Here is a 19,505-nt window from a genome sequence, read left to right on the forward strand (position 1 = left end):
ATTTGTAGCTATAGAAAGGATTGGTTGTATAAAACAAGTGCATGTGTGTGTATTTATATGTACATATGTGTGTCTGATTTTATATATGTACACACACATCATAATTCACGTCACTATTTTTAATTCTGTGTCTTAGACTTGTTTGAGGATATTCTGCAATTGGATAAGACAGTGAATTCATTGGGAACCCACTCTGATCTCTGCTTTGGAGCCCTTAGGTGTGTCTGTATTTCATACTGGTGGCTTTACTGATCTGATACGGGTAGTGTACTAGGATAGGCGTAGTGTTAATTATACCTGTATTCCTTGAAAGTATTATTAGTTGTTAAGTGGTAGGTATACATACATGTATCTTACTAGGCTTAGCAGAATGTATGTGAAGAGTGAGCAACCTTACATGTCAGTGTTACCTTCCTCCTATTAGTTTTGTTCCAGTTGCCTTCCAGGCTGAATAGAATATGTTCTGGTGTTGTTTCCTTTCATCTCCGAAACCTCATACTGTGCCTTCCTGCCTCTTGAGACAGGAAAGATACATCAGAATTCTCTTAACCAGATGCTATTAACAAACATGGGGAGAAGAAAAATCACTGCTAAGTGGAAGGTTTTCCATCACCTCTTTGTAAATAAACAACAGCACACATTTTTTAGATCTAGTTGCTGTTGGTGTAGCTATGAAGAGCGGTAATTACCTATAGCAAAGGAAAGTCTCCACTGGAGCTAAATGCCATCTCAGTGTAAGTGAAGCTTTGTCATATATTCAGAAAAGTCTGTATTCAAAGCCAGCATCACTAGACAGGTAAGATAAATGCATAAAAAGCAAGTTTGTTTGGATTCATCTAAGCCTCTGGGTCTGACCTGCCAAAATAGTGTGTCTTTCTCAGTTCTGTACAGCAGATTGTCACTGGAAAGCAAGGAGCTGTGTGGGAATTGAGCTTTTGGTAACTTGTGAGATGAAAATCACAAACATACGTAGCTGTGGACTGACAGATATTTCAGATGGAACGGTCCGATTCTGCTGTTCAGTCTTGGTTGACTGTAAATAGTTAGATTTTCAGTTTGTAGATGTGCCACTCCCAAACATTTGCCTGGCTGCTTCCCAGTGCTTTGTATGCCATCTCTAACATAGCTGTAGATGCGCTTTTCCATATTTACCAATCAGTGCTTGAGCAAAGAAGATAAATTTCTTTGGTCACCTCACTTCACAGATGTTACTGCAAGGGAAGTCAGCAGGACTTCTGGCCATAATAAACGCTGAATTACCAGTATTTGCAGCAAGCCTTTTCCAAAGCCCATCGGACGAGATAATGAAGTGGACCCTTGAGCAGAGGAAATAGACTCAAGAGGGATTTGTTTTCTTAATTATTTAGTTGCTTAAAATGCTTCCTACAAGAATAGGCTTCTTCTGAAATGTGACAATAGAAAATGTAATTGTGTGTTTGCACTAGTTGCTTTAATTTTCCTATTACTTTCTAGACAGAATATGGTGATATCATCTTACAATTACATTAGAACTCTGATTCACTTTATGCATAATAAATCATTTCACAAAGCTAATATTGTTATGGTTTTATGATAGCTTGATTAAGCTAGAGTTCTTGAAGGAGTTGGTGGCATCATAATCCTGCAGGCTTGCAGAACTTAATATGACTCCCATACTGTAAGTATTTAGGTAGATGCTGCTTACTGTACAGTAGTCCTGGAAGCTTCTCTCTATATCTGTATCCAGATCAGAGGGGGTACAGGTATGTGCTGGCTCCAGATGACTTCACTACATTGCTGATGCTCAGCTTAGTTTGCTACAGCATCAGACGGATAACTGCCAGGACTGTCTAGATTTTGTTGGTTTAAAGGGTTTTATTTCTTCATAGCTTGACTGTCAGGAATGTTGTAGTCCCCCTTCAGAAGGCAGAAATCTTTGTTTTCTCAGAAATGCTCTTGGAGAAAGTAGGCATTATATACCCAGTGCTGGCATTAAGGATGAACCGCTTGGAGCATAGCCTTGATCACTTCAGAACTTGAAGTAATGTGATTGTGATCACAGCAAAATGTGCTTGTGTATGTGCTAACTACACAAATTATAGCAGTGCCTTGTCTTGCACTGTTGGTAACACCTGCATAAAAACACAACATTCAGTACTTGCAAGCTTGAGAGATGTGCACACCTACCCCTTGTGGGAAAAAAATCTGTGTCCTACTTGTATGTGCAAGACTTGAATAGCATCTTTCATGGTCTGTGCAGCAGTACCAACCAAACAGTTTAATACTGTTCCAGCAGTGATGGAGCAACTGCGCTGGCTCTGAGTATTTACCACAATGTTTGCACTCTTATGTGGGTATTAAAATTTGTTTTCTAGATCAGGGGAATATGAATGACATTTTAATTCCATTTGTTATACTCAGAACTCCTTTTCCTGTACTCATAAAAGTTTTATTTCTACCTAGGAAGTTGTTTAAGATGAGCAGATAAAACCACAGGTTAACAAATGTGTTTGATAGGAATGCCTGGACTGGCAGAACGCCCAGTCCTTGATGCCTTGTTTACGCAGTGCATGGTAGTACTTCCCAGTGGAGGTTTGTATCAGCTCTCATTTTTGCTCTGCTCTCTCCCACCTTGAAACCTGTATATTTTCCAGCTGTTTTCAGTATCTTTCAGTGCCCTCCAAATTATTTTGGCAATCCTGAGCATAGCTAATTTAAGGATATGATGCGTGTTCCAAGACAGATGGTGCATACTTCTAAAAAAAACCTCTGCATTAAAAAAAAAAAAAAGAGAAAAAAAAAAGAAAGAATGAAAAGTGATTCCACATCCTTGGTTAGAACTGAGTCCTCTTGCATATACACAGACGGATATACATGAAATGTTCCAATTTTCTTTTAGATTTAAGATGAGTAACAAGTTCTGACAACATTTTTTTTCTTGTTTGTTTTTAGTTTTATTTAGTTTACCTGACAGATACCCAAATGGCTCAGTGCTTGTGAAGGAGTCTGTAAAGGGCTCTTCAAAATAGTGACTGACTTTGTTCTATTACATGTGCAAAATAAATGTAATCTCATGGTGCAACTCACTCCTCTTTGTAAGCATTGCAGTTTTCCCACCTACGAGGCTCTGCTTCTGTGCTCTGCTAAGCCTGTTTTTTGAATAAGTCGTGGTGGAAGTTTCATTCTTCTCACATGCTGTGGTGTGTGATTGCTGCTAGAACACAGTGTGGCTGGGTCTGTGCTACACCTTCAGAGAGCACACCCTTCTCTCCAGGAGGGAGCTAGGTTTTCTTTTTAAAATGTTTGAGTTTTGCAGCTCAAGATCTTAGAGCCAGTAGCTGAAACTGTGTAAGCAGAAAAGGTGAATGCCCTGTGGAGGTCATGCATATTCATCAGAATGCATAATAAAACAAAAGCTCTTTCTCTCACTTGTAGGCCTACTGATTGAAGAAGATGCAGCTGAAATAAACTTATGTTTTCTGCTCCAAACGCAAAAACTAAGCTGCTGCTGCTCTTCTGAGCTATAAAATCAGCTGGCCTGGGAGCTATGTCATTTAAGTAAGCAATTCCACAAAAGTCATATAGGTGGTACTTCATGACACTTAGTAGTTTAAGGTTGTAGTTTCATATAGTCTTTCCCTTTAGGTTGTGGAGTGAAAAGCCTGGATGTGGAAACTCTGATTCTATTTTGTTTTTGTATAGATTGCAAATTGTGATGTTGAAGTATTGGCAAACATGACTGCTTGGGTGTATGCATGCCACAAGATGTTAGGGAAATTATTCTGAAAATGATCCTTCCCAGGAAAGCTACCATGTGTTCTGTGGTAGGGAGAACAGTCACAGCTTTAACAAATCTCAGGGATTAGCAGCACTTGGGATATGTATTTTACTAGCTTTCATTAAATAGAATCACAAAACACTTTGTGTCTCTGCAGCAGAGAGGGGGAGTTGACTGCTGCACCAATTATCACGGTAAAACAACATCCAGTAAATGAATGAAGGCAATAGATAAGGAAATTGAACCCACCTGGCAGTTCAGATAGCTGGACTCTGCTATCTTTTGCTTCCTCTAGAGTTATCTCTCAGTAGTTGGCATTTCTGAAAACACTGCTAATATACACCAGACTCCGTGAAAGCATATGGAGAGCCCAAGCTTTTTGTAGTGTGATCTAACTTAATATTCCTCACATATGACCGATTGAAGCACGCAGACCTTAGCTAAGTAGCTACTCTTGTATGAAGTTTGGGATTTAAAATCTAGTGGGTTTTTTGTTGTTGTTTTTGTTGCCTTAAAAAGTAAGCCAAAACAAACTTGTACGAGGAATGGTAATTCATTTTTTGTGGTTTTGACTGAAAATAAATCAGATGGTAGTAAATATGATCTGAAGCCAGACTTGTTTTCTATATTTATAAACAATTGCTTTATACTTCTGGAGTGTTCTGAGCTTTTCAGAGCTGGTTTCCTCATGTACCACGTTCGCATAAACCATTCAGCAAGGAATGCACCCAGCCCAGTCACGCTGCTCAGGCTGAGGAAACCGCTTGAAAGTGATCCAGCCACAATCTGAATAGCAATACTACAGAGGAAAATCTCATGCCTTGGCAGTTAGTGATGCAGTCTTATGTACTCTGTCCTCCATTCTGTTGGAGAATGGGGGCTATGGCTGCCGATGGGCGTTGGAACTTGGCACGTCCAAGAGCACGTGTGCACACCAACCATTTCTTTCTTAACAAAGCTTGTGCTGTTTTCGAACACTTGGTCTTAACATAATGTTAGTGTTTAATAAATTGTCTTTGTTTGCACAAAGCTTTGCCGCAGGAAAGCTGCAGAGAATTGTCCAAAGGTAAAATTCAATATTGATGTAATTATTTAAAAATTGTTCCTAGTATAATTTTTCTGATCCATTTATAGCAGTTATTTACACCATCGCTACAGTGGAGGAAACGTGTAGTTTATATTGCCTATGAGCGTAGGTGTAGTATGTGCGTGTAGATACACCTGTCTGCACTTGATCTTAATTGAAATGTCTTTTAGATAATCATTTAAAAAAAAAAAAAAAAAAAAAAAAAACAAGCTTCAGATAAGTGTGTATATTGAATGAGCTAATGGAAAAAGTAATGGCAATGATGCTAACTAAATGCTGAATAAAAATAGCTTCTATGCTTTCATAGTGCTGCTAAAGGTCAACTGCTTAAAAGCTTAAAAGAACTGTGATTTTTGAGGATGTAGAACTGGAATAGTACTGTTACAGATCCCAGTGGCCTCTTGAAAGTGCAGCCCTAAAAATGGTTGGGGTTGGGGGTGGAATCAACTACCATGTGTGGGTGGGAGGTTATTTTATAGGCAGTGATTGTACCAAATTTGTTTTCCGCTCTGGTGAATAACTTCTGCCTTGTCAGATATGGCACATTTGTTCTGCTAGGTACTTGTTGTTTGTTTCCCCAGCTTGAGAGATTATTCAAAATTGAAGGTCAATCCCAGCAAACTGGTCTTGTCTGTGAGCTGTTAAGTCATAGAAACACGACTGATTAAGCTGCTTCCTTTTCACATTCCTCACCAGCTCAAAAGTAGATTCAGTACTATTAACTGCCAGGAAAGAGTTTCAAACTTTGCTGTTTCTTCTTCCCTTGAAAAAAAGAGATTTGGGAGCATTCTCCCCATATTTCTTTGGCTGTGGCTGCACAGACAACATTTTTTTACATAGGACTTTTTCCTTTCCCCCCCGCTGTGCATTTACAAACTAACCTGATGATACACAGTGTTATCTCACAGAAGGTGTCCACTCACATTACTACACTCAAATGTAAAGGATACCCAGCAGCCCTCAGTGATACTGTATATCAGTTTAACATGCCATGGAAGGAAGGCCCTGCTCGTGCTCCTTTCCTACGTGAAAAGTGGGGTGAAAGACCTGTAGCAGAATGGGGGTGGCAGAAAATGTTTAGTAATAATACTACATTAGCTGCTAAAAAGAAACGTTAACGTGTTAATTTCTTTCTCTCTTTCTCCTCAGAATGAATTGCCAGATACCCATGCAAAATTCCACGTACTCTTCCTTTTCTTTGTGGCAGCCATGTTCTTCATCAGCATACTGTCACTCTTCAGCTACCACTGCTGGCTAGTTGGCAAAAACAGATCAACAATAGGTCAGTTATTGGAATATGGAACTGTTCCTTGTCTGGAAAAATGTATTGCTGAGAACGATAGGATGTGCTTTCACATCATAAGGGACTATGCAGTAAGAAGTATGTTTGGTGAAAGCAGTTAAAAGTGAGACATACTGTCTTGCAGGATGTAGGAAAATGATGCATGTGTAGTGGGTCCTCTGCTGGAGCCCAGTGGGGAGATTCATGATGAATATTAATTTTTTTGTTTTATGTTAGATCCATGAGGCGCTCTGCATTTCTGTTGCATTATTATATAGTGTTAAATAATGGAATGAAATTGCCACTTAACAGCTACACTGTTGTTAGTGCAGTTTGAGTAGCTGGATGAATCCAGCCCAAAGGAAGCTGTGTACGAACATAATGCATTTTGTTATGAATCAGGAAGAATATTCTTGATCCCTGTAAAATAAGCAGACCTTGGTATTAGGAGGTGACATTTAAAAGCACTGCAGTAAAAATGGAAACACTGATGCAGTTTTCTTAAGTAATAAAACTGTAAGGGATGCCAGTATTTTCTAAATGGTAGTGATCAACATAAGCAGGTTACTGTGTGAAAGCATCTGAAGTTCCTGCTAATGCATTTTTAGGTGGCTGCTTTTTTTTCCTGGTATTTCCTCAACTGAAGACAAAATCTTATACCTTTAGATAGAAGCTAAATCCCTCCCCCCAAGAAATAAATGAGTTGATTGAAAGTCATATTACTTTAAGCTTGCTAGAGTTTTTTGTGGGGGAAAAGAAATATTTTTGTTAAATCCTATTTGGTTTCACATATCTACAGCTAAGGAGTATTGACAGTATCTTTTTTAGCTTTGAAAGAAATCAGTACGTCCATGTCATTGTTGATAATTGACTACAGTGCAGTCAGTACTTTATTTACTTTCTGGTTCATGATTGTGAAAAGACAGGTTGTTTATATAGGGAGAGCAGCGAGTCCTCTGGGCTCTTGGCCAAGGGTGTAACCTGACTGACTAGAAAAATGGGAGGTCAGTAGGATTTAGGTAGTTGGCTGTAGTTCATGGTATGTCTGTTTCAAATGTAATAACCTCACCTTCCTCTGATACCACAGTACACTCATAGTTTGACTTCAGACCTTGGCAGAGTGAGGAAAAATAGCTGTCATGTGCAGATCATCTGTACAAAGATGTGCACAGGCCAAAGAGTCAGCTAGCCATCAGTGAAGTAGGAATGTGGTATCGTTCGTGTGCTGATGATACTGGTTCTATCTTGGACCTTACGTTAAATGTAAAGATAGAAATACGACTATTTCTCTTACATGAAATGTAATCCTCTGATTCATTTATTTTTTTATGCTTTTTGATGTTTTTTCCCCCACTATATAATTCAAGATGGCTTCAGTTTGCCTGAGCTTGTTTTCACAGTGGAGAAGTTTGATTCTGTTCATTCCTCCCCCTTGACCACTCACTGCTTTTAAGTAAGTAACCTGTTTTTCTCTTGCAGAAACATTCCGTGCACCCACATTTCGAAATGGCCCTGACAAAAACGGCTTTTCTCTTGGATGCAGCAAAAACCTGAGGGAGGTTTTTGGAGATGAAAAGAAGTATTGGCTGCTCCCTATTTTTACCAGGTATTCAGTCAGAATGGAAATTAATTGGGAAATGAATTGATTCCATAATCTTCACTTTGCTTTGCCTTTCCCCATGTAATGAAGCACAATTGAAAAGCCAGGTTGTGCATCTTGCACAGCTGCCATAGGGAAAATTGAAATTTTGAAGGGGAAAACTGAGCAAACTGCATGGGCTTTTAATTCAAAGATAAGAGTCTTGTTGTTAAGGGTGGGAATTTGGCAAGCTTTGAGAACTGCGTTTAAGAGACAGTGCATGTTTTGTTGGTACTGCTAGTATCTGATTATAGAACAGAAATCAGCAACACAGAGGAAACCCAAACATTGCTTGAACTTCAGCTGCACTGAAACATCAGATGTTTAAAACCCTCTCTTATCCCCAACAAACTCAACAGCTTTTTCTCTTATCATGCATCACAGTTTTGTTATTAAAAGCCTCCTGAAAAAGTGCAAAAGAAAACTATATGATGGAAAAAAGCAGTTTTAAAATTTCAGTTGGACTGGTGTAAGGGAGTTGCAGGAAAGTGTCAGAGAAGCACAGCTGAAGCAATTGTTACCTGCTGCTCACTCCATCACACCAGAATATCAGCAAAACAAAATAGGTGCCATGTTTCAACATTGCTTTTGGAGGCTTGTGTATCTGCTCAATGCTGGCAGAGCTTTTGCCAAACTGAGGTCTAGTGGCAAACAGAGGTAATTAGGTTCCCTCAGCCATTTGCCTAATGAATGTGACTCAATGTGATTTAAAAACAGGTGAAAGCTATGCTGTAGATGGGTCAGAGTGTTTTCCCCAGCATGTTTCATCTTGACTAAACTTGCTTTAAAGAAAGGCTTAATTGATCTCACAGTGATGAGAGGAAGGAAAAACGTATAACCACCAGAATATTATTTGTGCTACAGTTTTTGGGATTATAAATAACATAGTATCGTTACCTGAACATGTTGTTGTTTCTGAAATATGCAGGCTACTGCATTGCTCAACAGCCCACACTGAACGATAGGATGAGAATCATTAGAGCTCCAAAATTCAATTAGCTGATCATAGAGTTTAGTGGTAGGACTGCCTTGCCCAAGTCTGGAGTTCAACACTCAGCAATTGATTCCAGCCTTTGTGCACAGGCACTTGTTCACTTCATTTAAGTCAAATACAAACAGTGATTTGAGCCTCTGTTTCTGGTTTAGTTTGGGCGATGGGTGTAATTTTCCAACTCGTTTGGTGATAATGGATCCAGAGCAACTCACTGTCTCCAGCCAAAATGAACCTGCCAAAAGGTAACTATGGCACTTAAGTTGTTGATTTACATACTGCTCCATACTAATCTGTTTTTAAAATAAAAAGTTTCAAAATGATTTTTTGTTTCAACAGTTTAAGGTTGTCAAGTTCACAGTGAATCTGTAAGTCTCCAGAGAAGGACAGGATGAATCAAGACTAATAAATGTGATACTGCTTGATGCAGAAGGGTTGTTTCTTGGTTTTGGCAGAGGATGTGGCTATAAGCAAACAGAACAATACAGAAAATAAAAAGAGCTTGTGAACTTTTATTTATTTGTTTCTTTGTGTTTTTTGTTGTTGTTGTTTTAAACAACAAGGAAAAAAAATCTAAGGAAGATTGAGAAATAAAACCTTAAAAAAAAATTAAAATAGTTCTTCAAGTGAGAGGAAAGTAGGGTGTACGTTAGTTGCATTTCGCCATCATGCCTAAGCAGGGGGTAGTGAGACATGTAATGCAGAAGAGGTAGATGACTGTGTTTGCTGCTGATTTTGAGCAGTGGAGTTCTTTTAAGTCAATACTTGTTATATCTCCTAATTTGCGTGGTTTGTACCTTCAGTGACATTGACATGATTTTGAAAGGCTTCTGGGTAGTTTGGCTGACGGTTCTTCTCAACAGCAGTCTCCTGAGTTAGCAGGCAGTGGGGGTGCAAAGGCAAAACTGAGAAGCTAAGAAGTTTCTGCCAGTACAGCATAACTGGTGGAATTCACAGGAAAGCAGGACCCTTGTGCAAACAGCAGATGTATCCTTTTGCATTAGGAAGATATTCATCAGCACACCTTTATTAATGGGATAAACAGCACTAGATTGTTCTTCCAGCCAGTACAGGCTAGGTTTTCTTTGTAACTGTGTGGCAGTACCATTGTTGTTACTGTACCATTTGTAGTCTGTTTGTCTGTGCTTTTTATCCATTGGAGCTGTCAGTGGCCTGTGCCAAGTAAGGGCTTTGAGTAATGACTGAAACAAGCCTCTAGGGGAATTGTAAAGCAGGGTATCATTTTTAGTTTGCAGCATAGCTTTTTAGTTTGTTTTGCACTTGATTAGCAGCACTATTCTAAAAATGCCTGAAATAAGCAGCTTTTGCTTTTATAGAGTTCCTGTTAACTTTGCTTACTTTACAGCTCTGGAGCCAATCAGCCCTTTCCTACTCGACCACTCAGTGAATCACAAAATCGATTGCTAGCCAGTGACAGTCAGTGGGTAGAAAGTGGCCCTGAAGATGAAAATGTTAAATCAGGTAGACTGCACCACAACATTTCTGATTATCTTATCATTTTGTTTGTGTTGGGTGGGGTTTCTTTTTTTGTTGTTGTTTTGTTTGTTTAAGCCTGAAAGGTCCTTAGGAACTGTTTAGAGTCCAGTAGAGGAAAATTTGCACTGTAGAGTCAAGTGAGATAATTATAGGTTAAGGCTAACTTGTGTCTTATGCTCCTCTCCAAACTGAGTTTTAATGGTGAGATAAGGAAATGGGTAAATACATCAGGCTTTCTTGCACCCTCTTCTAAGGTATTTTGGATTGATTTTCCTTTTGATTAGTGGGAGGAAAATATTTCTCTAAAATAGGCATAGTACAATAGACATAGTTTGGAATCTTTGGTATTTGGTATGCAAATCTGCAAAAACACATAATTGAAATTCTCTCACGTTTTAGGTACAAAAAAGCATATTATAGTTTCATTGGAAAGCTGATCTCAGCTTATTACTAACCAACCATCTCAGTGAGAAACAGGTAAGTGAGACTAACATAATTGATGGCTATTTCTCTGTGCTTATAAGTAAATTAAAATCTTGAGGTCAAAAGTTACTGTTCTTGGAATGCAGAGAAATCCTCTGATGTTGGGTGAGCAATAGGTCTAAATAAAACTCCAAATAGGTCTCCAGGAGACAAGAATGAGAGTAATGCTGAAGTGCAGGAAATGTGGTCTGGCTGGATCTGAGATGAGTCAACCTAATGCTGCAATTTAGACTGAAGTGTATGATGCTGGATTTGTTACCTGACCAGGGAAAAGAATCTGCTCTGCTAAACAAGCCATTTCAAGATGAAATGTTTTGATACTCTCTCAAGCTACAGCTCCTTAACAGTTCAGTAGGTAAAATACAGGTATCTGTATACTGTTGCATACTGCATGGCTGTTTCACATCACTTGTCACTGACAATGAGCTTCTTAAGTGCTTCAGTGCACACTATGCTCTTTGCACTTAGGAAATACAGTGAGTGCTGCTGCTTCCCTTGGGGCATTGCCAATGTCTGAACGAGATCTCTCTGATGTTGACTTCATACCATAGTGAGTTTGTAAGCACCTAGTAATTTTTTTCTCTCTAAAAGAGGAAGAAACTGTATTTGGACAAATAACAAGTGGGGGGTTGAGTCATTCCCTAAAAGGTCTCTTCAGGGGACCTGAATTAATTAGAATAGTTAGTTTACCTTTCTTAACGCTTCTATATAAAATGTACAGATGGATGCCTTGGTGACATGTATTCAGCCTCTAGCTCTGTAAAATTTAATCTGATCTAAACAGGTTTCTCAGTCTTTTCTATGATTCATAGAATGGAATAGTTACCTTCTGAGATTGGTGTATGCCAGTAGTCTTTGACCAGAGTATAACAGAATCTGCTTAACCTTTCTTTCTCCTGACTTAGAGAGGGAACACAACTGACTGGCTTAGATGTTTAGAGCTGGTGATACGTTCTTGCATACTGGAAAGCCAACAGTATCCTGAGCTGCATCAAAAGAGAGGTGGCCAGCAGGGAGAGGGCAGGGATTGTCCCCCTCTGCTCTGTCCTTGTGTGCCCTGCTCTGAAGTACTGTGTCTGAGCCCGAAGCCCCTCATACAGGAAAGATGCTGTTGGAGTGGGTCCAGAGGAGTATCATGAAAATGATCAGATGGCTGGAGCTCATTTCCTATGAAGAACAGTTGAGGGAGTTGGGCTTGTTCAGCATGGAGAAGGCTCTGGGGAGACGTTATTGTGGCCTTCTAGTGCTTAAACAGAGCTTACAAGAAAGATGTTCCAGCTGTTCTGAGTTTGATTTGATTTGATCGGTTTCTCTAAGCCTACCTGGTTAATTCCAGCTCCTCTGCAATTGTATGCAGCAAAGCAATAGTCGTGAGATCGAGAACGTTTCCATGTACTTTGCTATGCCCTGATAGTTGTATTTTTTTATTTTCATACTTACTACATGCAACAGAAGCAACTGAATTTATGGCTGACTTAAGTAGAGCTCCCAGATGATTCTACAGAAAGGAATGCTAATCACCCAGCCAGCACTCAACCAGCCTCATCTATGCAAATGCCATTTATGTCCCCACATCTGTTGGATTTCATTAAAAATTCTTGTCAGCCAGACATCCAAATGACGTTAGCTACAGATCAGTGGCAATTGGATTTGATGTTCTTAGTGGAGATAATCTTATTACACATAGGAAGTTTAAAAGGAGAATTAAAAAAAAAAAAAAAAAACAAAAAAAACAAAACACCTCCTAGAAGGCTGATTGTGAGTTAAAGTTACCTTAGCTGCAGTCCTGAGTCGAGAGTCAGTAAATTATCTGTGTTATCTAGCTGCATTTGTGTAATGCAGTATGATCCTCATTTTTTTCAAAGCTAATGGTGCAATTGCACTAATTACCTTTTTTGTTTCATTAGGTTTCTGCAACACATTTTGTGCTTGAATGTTACTTAATTTTGTTTGGAAGAAATTGATCAGTAAAAAATGGAACATGAGCATTTTATGAGGAGACAAGAAATTGAAGTTTCTGCACAGTCCAGTGGATTCTTGTAAGCACTATTTGCAGAGCAGGGAAGTTCAGACAGATGCCTTAAGATTCTTCGTGTGCATTTATGCAGCACTGAATTATATTCTGCTACCAAAGGGCCAAATCCTGAAGTGCCCTGCTTGGATGCACAAGGTCCAGAGTGGGAACTATGCATTTCTGTTACGCTGCAGTGGTGGGGACTGCTACCTCCCCACGGGCAAACTTTATACCTTAGGCACTGCAGAATTCACTTCCATAGCAGGACTTGAGGGTACAGAAAGAAGAAGAAAAAAGGATGGAGGAGGAATCAACCAAGAGCGTGGCTGATGAGTCTGAAGTACAGCTGTTCACAGCTCACACACCAGGTGGTGGGAAAGAAGGTACCAGATGATACATTCATGGTCATAGCTATATAAGCCTTTCAGGATTCTGCATTCCTTCTGCTGACTGCACTATGGAACGAAGCATTTCCAACAAAGTAAAAACTTGGCATTGTTTTTTTGCTATCAGATTGAACCCCATCATCCTTCTAATTTGACCATTTAACCATATCAAGAATCATAGAATCACAAGGTTGGAAAGGACCTACAAGATCATCCAGTCCAACTGTCCTCCCATCACCATTGCTACCACAAACCACATCTCGTAGCTCCTCATCCAGACGCCTCTTGAACACTGCCAGGGACAGCAACTCCACCACCTCCCTGGGCAGCCATTCCAGTGCCTGACCACTCTCTGAGAGAAAAAGTTTTTCCTTATGTCTAATCTAAACCTCCTCTGGCGCATCTTGTGACCATGAACACAAGAGTAAGCTCAAAGAAGTGAACTCTTTCTTAGTTGATAAAAACATAGTTTATTGCTTTTCAACAACTTCCTGTCAGCATAAGAAGAAAATCCAATTGAAAAAGGGAGTTAACAAACTGTTACATTTTCTGTTAATGTTTGCAGTGTTCTGTATGAGGCAGTAACAAAATGGCAATGTACCCCTGAGAAAAATCTTAGTGCAGTCGTGTGTCGTTAGAAAATGGAACTGGAAGAGTACTGCTTTTTATATGGGACTCTTGATGGTTTATAAATACTGTTTTATACTTTTGTTTTATCTTTTTAATAAAAACACAAGTTTTTATTGGTTCTGAAATACCATTTAAACAAATTTCAAGTACTTATGAGAAAGTTAGGGCTGGATCAGGCACTTGTGTTAACACACCAAAACTCTGTATGCTGTCTGCTTTGTCTGCCACTTTCAAGTCGGTTTTAAAGTGATGCTGAACTGCTAAAGATGGGTGCTTTGTGCAGTGATGTACCATGTTCACAAAGGGCAAAACGTTTCCTGTATTGAGGAATAAAGTCCCACTAAGCTCAAGACCTACAACAAACCTCATGGTTTTTCTTTTCCTTCTACTCCTCTATAGAGAATGCTTTGAATTCATCTTTTGATGTTCCCGGCATTTTGCACCTGACCAAAGTGGAAAAATGCAGTTCTATGGTCTGAAGCTTTTCTGATGTTCAGCTGATGCTGATTACAAATAGTCATAAGCCTCTCTGATAGAAACTGAAGGTGGTAGCTATGTTGATGTTCTGAACAAAAGGAACTTCTTTGGTTTCTATGCCAGACTGATCACTGCTTTTCCCCATCACTGACGTACTGGAGTTACTTGGATATCAAGTATACTCTGAGTTTTAAAAACAAATATTTTCTTTGTCTTTGACATTTAGGAAAAGGTATTTTTTCCAGTCTTCTATAACAGGAGCACTTCAGTGACCTACGGGCATATTGTTGTCACTGTCAGATACTGCTGAGACAGAACTGAAGGTACTTTGTATGTTCTTCAAACTTTGTACAATAAATTTTACATTTGCCAGTTTTCAAAGAAAAAGTATTTGCTATGCATTAATCTGAAAGGTTTCGCTTTTCCTTCTCAAATGTCAAGTGAAAAGCTCTCATCTAAATATAAGCTTTCATGAGTACTGACATGTTGAACTTAGAAGGAGAGAATGCGTCAGCAACATTTCCTGGGGAAGACGATGGAAACGCAAGACTGAGCTCAGTGCAGCATAGAATTATAATGGAAGACCCTGGATATCATGTTTCTTTTACTGGATCAGTGTATCACAGCAGAGGTAACAAATGCATCTACAGTTGTCTAGCAGAAGTAGAAGGAATATTGCTGTCTAATAGGGTAAATCTCAAAAGGGACAGTCCCCTCAGCTCTTCCAGGTGTTCAGTTTACACCTATGTGAATGGTGTGTGCTGTAAGCTAACATCAATATAACTTGTTTTATTGCTTAAGTCAGAATAGTTAATCTGCGGGGGGGAAAAAATGCAAGTAAACAGATGGGCCAAATCTGCCTGCTTTCTAGCAAGGTGCGTTTTGGTTCTCTGAGAGTTCTGATCTGACAGCTCCGTAGCCATAAGCAAGGGCATCCCGTGCTGTATCAAAGCAGAGTGGGATGGTTTCTGGCTTACTCCCTCTTTTAGCCTGAATGCAACCTTGGTGAGGACAAAAAGCTGTCTGACTGCTAGCTGGGCTCTGCAGGAGCACACTAGGATGTCCTTTCAGCCCACATCTATGCACTGAGTCGCCGCACGCCTCCAGCGAGAGGAGCTGACCTGCCTGGTCAGGAGGCAAGAAGGGAAGATGGTCAGGATGCAGGGTCATGAGGTACATGCTTTTTCTGTGCTTTAAGCTGCTGTGTGTCAGCAAGTCTTGAAAATACTTACGTTTGTCACTAAAAATAACAGTGCTTAAGCTTTTAAACTCCTCAAAATAACTGCTAGCCATGAGTAGCATTGCAGTGACTGTAGCATAGTTGACATTGGCTGCAGTCAGAAGCTGTGCTTTGGTATCTCCTAAAGCCTTCTTTTCTTTTATAAAAATCCACACAACAGTCACAACCACAAATGACACAGAAATGTCGTGAGTTGATAAAGCTCTCCCTGTAAAAAGATGAAGGCAGATGCATAAATAGAAAGGCAGACTTTATTTTAGAAACCTCAACTAATGTTTTTCCCTCAGTATCGGTTTGTTTACAAACTGTGAAGGTGCACATAAGTGCTGTTCTTACCAAATGTGTTATTGGCAGAGGGCAGGATTATGTTCGGTTTCTGTAATAACTGGTAAGTTGGATGCATCCTAACCCCTTGATTGAAAACTTCCATTTCAAATAGCCAGGGGTTTGTATCGGAGGGAGCTCTGGCACTTCTACTCATTGGAGTAGGGAAGTCATAGTAACATCTTTGTCAAACCTACGCTTTGAATGTGGAATGTACGGGTACCAAGCTGCTTTGGGCAGACTGTCTACAAACTGGGCATCCAGAGTATTAAATGCCACCGTTTCTCAGGTACTGTTTCTTCCCTCATTTGATCTCATGTGGCTTTTCTGTCTTGTTAATAATCTTTTGGGGCTTTGGAAGTTTTCATAAATTTCAGTGCTATTCAGTATTCTTTCAAAGTTCTTCATTGATTACAGTTTGAAGTTTGACCAGTTGTAGCTCACCAGAGCCCCGCGAGGAGGAAAATGAACTGGCAGATTTAGTGTCATGGTAAGATGCATCAACTCTTGACACAAGTGAGAAAGATCTGCCTGGATCTGGAGCACTGACTGGTGAAATCTATTTAGGATTAAAAAAAAATAAGGTTTTGAGCTTTATAGCTCATGTTGTGTAGGGAGACTGGCTAAAATAATGCAGAATTGAAGGCTTCAGGTATGAAGAGGCTCCAAATAGCTGTTCAATCACACAGTGCAGATCAAGAGCACATTTTTCATGTTACTTAAAAAATAAAGCTGATATCCAATATAAGAGGATCTTCTGTCTCTGAATGGCACCAAAGAGAGCAGCTGCATCTAAAGTTATTTGTTACAATACTGAGCGCATATACTATGTTCATTTCTATCAGTTTATTTTGTATATATAGACAGCTTTTTATATGTATTTTTCTTAATTATGTAACTCATGAAATAAGTTGTACTTAGTGCTAATTCCGATTAAAACTGGTCTTTCGCTGTTTGTTGGGTCGGTTTGTTTGCAGCAATTACTTGACTCTTGTTTCCATGAGCTTGTGAAGTCTGATTTTGTTTACAAAATGGCTTTATTTGGTTTTGAAGACTTCCCCAGCCACAAGAAGTACAGAGCACATGCGCAGCAGGGAAGCACGTGCTGGGGATGAAGTATCCACTTACGTTGGCACCACAGCACTAATGGTGACGTGCAGATGCCCTCCTGTTTACATTACTTAGTTGACGATTTAAATGCTTAGCACGTACCTCTCTGTTTTCTCATCCCTTAACCTGCTCCTGTCAGCTTTATTGTGAGCGTCTTAAACCTTTCTTAGCTGCAAATACATACACTCATAAAAACATCACGGAAAGCAGGAGTCGTCCTGCTGTTAAAGTGTCGAGGCTCCCTCTCTGTTCTCTCACCCCCTTTTACCCTTAACAGAATTGAACATGGGTTCCTTCCAGTTCTGTAGTAGCCAGCAAAGGCTCATCAACAGTCACACTGCTCAGTTCCCACTGTTCCACTTACACCATCGCTTTTAATTTGCTGCCTGAACTTGTATTGAGCTGTATTTAATTCCGGCATTAAATGTAAAAGATATGTAATGGCACAGTTACTGTTTCTATGTTTGTATGTTGCGGGTAGGACGAGTCCTATGCAGAAAATACATGTTGCCATTTTACAGTTTAATACTTGAAGTGATTTTTTTAAAATGAGCTTTTATAAATGAATTAAATACAAAGTCACGTTACGTTGCTTAAGAGTTCCTTCGTGCTTGACTTGCACCCTGCAGTTTGCTCAGATGTACTTTTCCATGTTATCTCAAGTCGTTTATAAGCATTCGAGATTATAATATTATTTATAAGTGCACTCAAGATTTTTGTACATCAGTGTTCAGACCTGCTCATACTTCATGGAAGTAGAATTGGTGTTTAAATAACGAGTTGTACTATTTTAGGCCTCTTTTCAAAAGTGATAAAATATCGATGTATTTGACACACAACTTCTGTCGGCGAATGCAAAACTGACTGACATAATAAAAGTATGTGGAATAAGCTGAAAATTGCTTAGCTGTAGCTTGCGTGTATTAGATCAGCACAAACTGCTGCATATCTGGGAAACATTGTGTCTGCTGGTGGAAATAGTTCTCACACCTGACCTGCACCAACACAAGATTGTACTTATTCCTGCTATGGTTCCAGCTCACTTAGTCTTGATGGGAGAAACTGTTTTCCTGGAGAAACACGATCAGCCACAAACTAAGCATGACTTGGGCATCGAGCTGCCACTCAAGAGTCAGCAGCCATCCTTCTCCAGTCAGAACTACGCTCTGTTTAAGCATGGGCAGTAACACAGAAATTGACACTCCCATTACAACAATGATATTGATTCTATATTAAAGCTGAACATTTTATGTTTGTTGCAGCCCCTCACGATCACAGCTCTATTCTTGATCCTCACATGCCTGGTGAAGAGCAGTACCTCAGGTAGCTTCCGCTATATTTCAACTGTGAACATATGAATACAGATGTAGCCCCTCATAGAGCAGAGACAAGTAAAAGCCATCTGGCCCGTACAAACAGATAATCCTTTTCAGTACAGCCACTGTATTCCGGTTTTCAAAAAAACCAAGCTACAAATCTAGTTCAGGTCATCACTGCAGTGTAACTCACACTGTTTTATGCTAAACCCTTAAGCCACCGGAAGGGCAGTCTTCTAATACAGCAAAGAAACAGAATCACAGAATCACAGAATGACCCGGGTTGGAAGGGACCTCAAGGATCATGTCGTTCCAACCTCCCTGCCTGGCAGGGCCACCAAACATACACCTTTACTAGATCAGGTTGCCCAGGGCCCCGTCCAACCTGGTCTTGAACACCTCCAAGGACGGGGCATCCACAACCTCCCTGGGCAGCCTGCTCAGGACCTCACCACTCACCACAACCAAACACTGTTCTGTAGGATTACCTTTAATGTAACATTTTGTACACCACAGCAGCCTCATTTCTCATCCACCTCTGTTACACTGCGTTGCAAAGCTGCCACAACAGGTACAAGATTGCAGCTGGCAGCAGCACAAGTACCAGCGTGTCCGTGCTCAAGAGGTCCATTTCTTTGAGACATTTAAGTGGTTCAAGTGGTCACTCATATATCTGTGCTCAGGGAACTTGGACGTCTTCAGGGCTTTAAAGGCCTCCCACCGGGCCCGTCTCACTTCCCTGTTGTGACCGTATTCCTCCTCCCGTGTCAGGTACGGCCGGCTCAGCCAATATTCGTTCTCTGCTTCAATCTCCAGCCTTCGGATCATCGCCTGCTTCATGCCAGTGGTAACGATTCTGGGCCGCCTGTATTTTCCAATCCACTGCTTTCCAGGAATCCTCTTCCGGAGCAGAACCATTGTTAAGAACATTGTGCCTTCAAACAGAAACACACACAAAAGCCACGCGTTATTTAGGGGGGAGGAATAAGAGCAATAAGGATATTCCTGTGCTCGCAGTGCCTTGTGGCTCACTGCTAGAAAGCTTCCAGCTCACAACCCCGTGGTGGCAACCAGAGCTGCGTGCAGCCTAAAGCACCGACAGCGCCGTGCTGCCACAACGACCCACGTCCGGGCGCCGTGCGGACGGAACGGGCCGGACCGCCGGGACCCACCGGGTGTGTGCAGCCGGCAGCGCTAAGGAGGATCCACGGCACGACCAGGGCGCCTCACACACCGAGCACAGCGATGATGGCGGCGCTTCTCGCGAGTGTT

The 19,505-nt window shown here is 40.4% G+C and overlaps 2 protein-coding genes across 12 annotated transcripts in view; one reads left to right on the top strand and one right to left on the bottom strand.

The window, feature by feature from the left end:
* ZDHHC20 (zDHHC palmitoyltransferase 20) overlaps positions 1-17,816 on the top strand; it is a 45,925-nt gene extending 28,109 nt beyond the window's left edge. For 2 of the 11 annotated variants that reach the window (XM_015852150.3, XM_015852156.3), the window contains exons 8-14: positions 4,788-4,823; positions 5,994-6,126; positions 7,606-7,732; positions 8,912-9,001; positions 10,123-10,238; positions 10,653-10,730; positions 12,644-17,816. In XM_015852150.3, the coding sequence (XP_015707636.1) occupies positions 4,788-4,823; positions 5,994-6,126; positions 7,606-7,732; positions 8,912-9,001; positions 10,123-10,238; positions 10,653-10,690 (540 nt within the window). In that variant the 3' untranslated portion in view covers positions 10,691-10,730; positions 12,644-17,816. Of the gene's footprint in view, positions 1-1,205; positions 3,066-4,787; positions 4,824-5,993; positions 6,127-7,605; positions 7,733-8,911; positions 9,002-9,095; positions 9,272-10,122; positions 10,239-10,652; positions 10,731-12,643 lie in introns of those variants that run through there. The other 9 variants (XM_015852151.3, XM_085536389.1, XM_085536385.1 and 6 more) reach the window with 8 other exon arrangements.
* An 891-nt stretch (positions 17,817-18,707) lies between these two features.
* MRPL57 (mitochondrial ribosomal protein L57) lies at positions 18,708-19,486 on the bottom strand. Its single transcript, XM_015852158.3, has 2 exons — positions 19,406-19,486; positions 18,708-19,168 (listed from the first exon to the last, which is right to left on the bottom strand). The coding sequence occupies exon 2, from the start codon at positions 19,161-19,163 to the stop codon at positions 18,852-18,854; it is 312 nt and encodes a 103-aa protein (XP_015707644.1). The 5' UTR covers positions 19,164-19,168; positions 19,406-19,486; the 3' UTR covers positions 18,708-18,851.
* Positions 19,487-19,505: the final 19 nt, after the last annotated feature.

This window comes from Coturnix japonica, chromosome 1, assembly GCF_054131305.1.
Source record: "Coturnix japonica strain WE chromosome 1, WE-NBRP24, whole genome shotgun sequence".
Classification (NCBI taxonomy): domain Eukaryota; kingdom Metazoa; phylum Chordata; class Aves; order Galliformes; family Phasianidae; genus Coturnix; species Coturnix japonica.